The sequence below is a fragment of the Carlito syrichta genome, unplaced genomic scaffold (genome assembly GCF_000164805.1).
Source record: "Carlito syrichta isolate Samal-C Ts95f unplaced genomic scaffold, Tarsius_syrichta-2.0.1 Scaffold304602, whole genome shotgun sequence".
Taxonomy (NCBI): Eukaryota; Metazoa; Chordata; class Mammalia; order Primates; family Tarsiidae; genus Carlito; species Carlito syrichta.
Window position 1 is genome coordinate 592,886 of NW_007248698.1, and position 4,551 is coordinate 597,436.

A 4,551-nucleotide genomic window follows, 5' to 3' on the forward strand; every position below is an offset into this window, starting at 1 on the left:
AAAAAAAAAAAAAAAAAAAAAAAACCACCAAGCGTGTAAGATTTGTTACGGAGTGCCTGGGACACTGACACACTCCTCTGACACCTCCCCAGGGGCTCTCTCCCTATTTCTGCCCCTCCTCCAGCCTTTAGCACTTTCCAGGCACCACTGCTAGGGGGGTGAAGCTCCACCTGTACTTCCTGTTCCTTGTCTATAAGACTCTGCCTGGGAGCCACCACTTTTTCTTTTTGAGTCAGAGTCTCACTCTGTCGCCCAGGCTGGAGTGCAGTGGCACGCTCACGGGCACCCCAGCGTCAACCTGCTGGGCTCCAGCGATCCTTCTGCCTCAGCCTTACAAGTAGCTGGAACTACAGGTGCACGCTACCACATCCGTCTAATTTTTGACTTATTGTAGAAATGAGGTCCCGCCAAGTTGCCCAGGCTGGTCTCGAACCCGCGGGCTCAGGCAATCCACCCACCTCGGCCTCCCAAAGTGCTGGGATTACAAACTGAGACACCAAACTAGGCCACTCTTCAATTTTCTTAGGACGATCCCATTGCAAATACTTTATCCTGTCCTCAGAGTGGATCAAACCATGCGCCTAAATTTTTGGTTTGAAAAAATATAGGCTCTTTTTTTTTTTTTTTGAGTTGGAGTCTCACTCTATCACCTGAAGTGCACACTCACAGCCACCTCAGTGTCGACCCACTGGACTCTGGCCATCCGCCTCAGCCTTCCAAGTAACCGGAACTACAGGCGCGCACTACCACGCCCGGCTGATTTTTTATTTATTGTGGAGACAAGGTCTCACCAAGTTGCCCGGGCTGGTCTCGAACCCGTGGGCTCAGGTGATGCCTTTGCCTTGGCCTCCCAAAGTGCTGTGATTACAGGCTGAGCCACTGAGCCTGGTGAAAGAATACAGGCTCTTAACTCTCCAACAACACAGAAAACTGTGGAATCAGCCTCACAGTTGATATCTGACTTGGGAGGGAAAGAGTGCCCTGAAGGCTGCATTATTCTATTCCCACTCAAGCACCCTGTGGACGGGAACATAATGTCCACCCTACAGGTGAAGAAACCGAGGCAAAGACAGGTGATGAGTGACAGCACTGAGACCCTCATTTCTAACCCAGGGCAACGGGGGAGCCCCATTCATCTTGTCTGTGCAGGAAGAGGAGGAGAGGAAGACAGCACTGCAGCCCCAGGAGGGAGTCTCCCAGAAAGGGTTCGCTGCCTGGTGAAGGGCTGTGATTCCCAGGCCTAGGTGCCTGGTAGACATGGCTCCGTGCCGGCCCCTGGGCTCTGATGACCACGTGCTTCAAAATCAGCTGCATGAACTGTGTCTAAAAAGCAGGTTTCTAGGCTCCACGCTTAGAAATTCCAATTCACCCAGCTCTGGCAAGAGGCCTGGGAATCTCCATCTTCACTGACAACCCGGGGATTCCATCACAAGGGTCCCAACTGGCCGGCGAAACACCATGGCTGCAAGTTGGATGACAGGAGTGGTCACAGTCATCTTGCATCTTGCATCTCACTCCAAAGGAAAGTCCATGAGAACGGGTTGGGAGGAGGCCCAGCTTCTGGACGCTCCAAGAACCTTCCTGGAGGGCCCCGCTTGGGAGCGCACGGGCTGCACGTGACTTGTCCGTCAAGTTTTAGTGCTGGAGGACCCCATCTGACCCACGGTCTCTGCCCGCCTCCCTCTCTGGATCCCAAAGTCGATTCTGTGGGTTTGGGAAATCTGAGTGCAAAGATTCTTGACAATTTCAGAATCCATAACCCTCCACCTCTGGAAGTGAGGTCTCCAGGAAGAGCAGGAAACTGCCTTGCTCCCCGGGCGGCCCCTCCCTCCAGTTCTGACCCCTGTGATGCATCTACCTCGGGAGGCATCAGCCCTACCCTGCCACCCATCTCACCTACTCTCTGAAGCCCCAGCTCCCGACCTCCCCAACAAGAAATGCTGTGTTTGGCCTTAAAGTCCCTGCTGGACCTGAGGAGTAAGAGCCAAAAGAAGAGATGAGAAAAGAGATGAAAGACACTTTGGGAGGCCAAGGCGGGAGGATCGCTTGAGGCCAGGAGCTAGAGATCAGCCTGGGCGACATAATGAGACCATGTCTCTACAAAAACTAAAAAAAAAAATAGCCGGGCATGGTGGCATGTGCCTGTAGTCCCTGCGACCCAGAAGTTGAGGTAGGAGGATTGCCTGAGCTCAGGAGGTGCCTCCACACTCCAGCCTGGGCAACAGAGGGAGACCTCAACTCAAAAAAAAGAGAGAGAGAGAGAGATGAAGGAAGCCTCTCCCCAAGGAGCTGAAAGCAAGTTGTGCACCCAGACACGAACCCCATGTGAACTGTCGCCACTTCCCAGCCCCAGGGATGTGCAGTGCAGTGGTGCTGTCCCAGAAGAACCAATGTGCAGGCTAGAAGTCACAGGAGAAAGGCTGAAATCACCCCAGAGGGGGCTTGGGCCTCTCTCCTCCACCACATTATCCAAAGCTCCAGCCCGTTATCAAGGTCCTCAACAGAAGCCCACGATGATCCTGACAGGGAGAGAGAGAAGCCAAAGGCAGCGGGATGGAAGTTTGGGAGACACTGGGGACTTACCTGCCCCTTGAGGCTCTCGATCTGACCCTGCAGCCTCTCAATGTCATGGCGCAGCTTGGAGATCTGGGCTTTGGTCTCCTTCATGCTTTCCCCATGAAACCGGGCAGACACCTGAAGCTCCTGGTACTGAGGGGAGAGTAGAGGTGATGCCCTTAGTGGAGGGGACCGCCACCTTTGGCCCCAAGACCACGGGAAACACCATCTCCTGAGGCTTGGAGACACCTCCTCACATCCTTCTTTGGGATGTGAGTTAAATGCCTGTGGCCAGGACACGGTGGGATGGGCTTGCAGGAGCCCAAGCCTGTCTCCCACAGTGCCCCTGCCTTGCCTTCCTTTGGGAGAGGGGACACTGTCCTACCCAGCCCACCCTGCACCTTCTGGGAGGTCACTGGAGTTGCCTCCATGGAAACAAGGTGGAGGACCCCCTGGGGTATGGATGTGGAGATCCTGCCATCCCCACCACGGTGCTGCCCTGGCCCTGCCACCTTGGTCTGGAACAAGGCCTCGGCCTCCGCCTTGCTGGTCCGGGCAATCTCCTCGTACCGGGCGCGGACCTCAGCGATGATGCCATCCAAATCCAAGCAGCGGTTGTTGTCCATGGAGAGGACCACGGACGTGTCGCTGACCTGGGTCTGGAGCTGGTGCAGCTCCTGCAGAGAAGGCCGATTCCGTGTCCACCATCCCCGGCTCCCTCTTCCCTGGGAACCCAGGGAGGGCGCCGGGCAGGATGCCTGAGTTTCTGCCCACACCCTGTCAGCTGGCCACCTTCATTCGCGCTGGGTGGCACTGAGTGTATCCTCCCCCCACAAGGGGCCCCATGTCCTCATCTGAACATGAGGGCCATGGTTTTCCCCAAGGACTCTCGCAGCCCGGCCATGAGAGGGAGATGGCTGCGGGGCCCAAGATCACCTGCCCCGTCATTCCTTAGACCCACCCCACTCCGCTCATTCTCACTCCCACTGTCCCCGCCATGCTGGCCTCCTGGCCTTCCCTCAAAGGCAGCACACTCCCGGCGGCAGGCAGCAGCCACTGCCTGAAATCCCAGAAACCTGTCTGCAGGGTGAACATCCTCACCTCACTCAGACTTGATCTCCTAAGTGAGGCCTACCCTGACCACATGATGTGAAACTGCCACCTGGCCCCCCTTTCCAATCCTCCTTCTCCTGTTCAAACCTTCCTTTTTTCCATATCATTTTTCACCTTCTTCTTTTCATTGTCTGGTTTTGTTTGAGAGTTTGTTTTTCTTTTTGTTTTGTTTGGTTTGAGTCAGAGTCTCACTCTGTCACCCAGGCTGGAGTGCAGTGCATGCTCACAGATGCCACAGCCTCCACCTGCTGGGCTCAGGAGATCCTTCTGCCTCAGCCTTCCAAGTAGCTGGAACTACAGGCACGTGCTACCACACCCGGGTTATTTTTTATTTATTTATTGTAGAGACGGGGTCTCACCAAGTTGCCCAGGCTGGTCTCGAACCCCTGAGCTCAGGCAACCCTCTCACCTCAGCCTCCCAAAGTGCTGGGATTACAGGCTTGAGCCACCATGCCCGGCTTGTTTTTGTCTGAGACAAGGCATCATTCTGTCATCCAGGCTGGAGTGAAGTGGTATGATCACGGTTCACGACAGCCTCAACTTCCCTAGGCTCAAGTGATCCTCTTGCCTCAGCCTCCTGAGTAGCCGGGACTACAGGCATATACCACTATACCACTATATCTAGCTAACTATTTTGTTGTTGTAGTGACGAGGTCTTGCTATGCTGTCCAGGTTAGTTTCTAACTCCTAGCCTCAAGTGATCATCCCACCTCAGCCTCCCAAAGAGCTGGGATTACAGGCGTGAGTCACTACGCCGCCCGACTGATCACCTTCTAATATACCATATAATTTCCTTATTTACTAAGTCTCTTGCTTATCATCTGTCTCTTTTTTTTTTTTTTTGAGTTGGAGTCTCACTCTGTCGCCCAGACTGGAGTGCAG

At 54.5% G+C, this 4,551-nt stretch overlaps 1 protein-coding gene across 2 annotated transcripts in view; it reads right to left on the bottom strand.

Annotated features, from left to right (window-relative positions):
• The window catches only part of KRT78 (keratin 78), a 74,033-nt gene that overhangs the window by 66,242 nt on the left and 3,240 nt on the right, over positions 1 to 4,551 (bottom strand). For both annotated transcript variants that reach the window (XM_008060391.1, XM_021713550.1), the window contains exons 5-6: positions 3,069 to 3,233; positions 2,584 to 2,709 (exon numbers count right to left, since the gene is read on the bottom strand). In XM_008060391.1, coding sequence (XP_008058582.1) covers positions 2,584 to 2,709; positions 3,069 to 3,233 — 291 coding nt within the window. The remainder of the gene's footprint in view (positions 1 to 2,583; positions 2,710 to 3,068; positions 3,234 to 4,551) is intronic.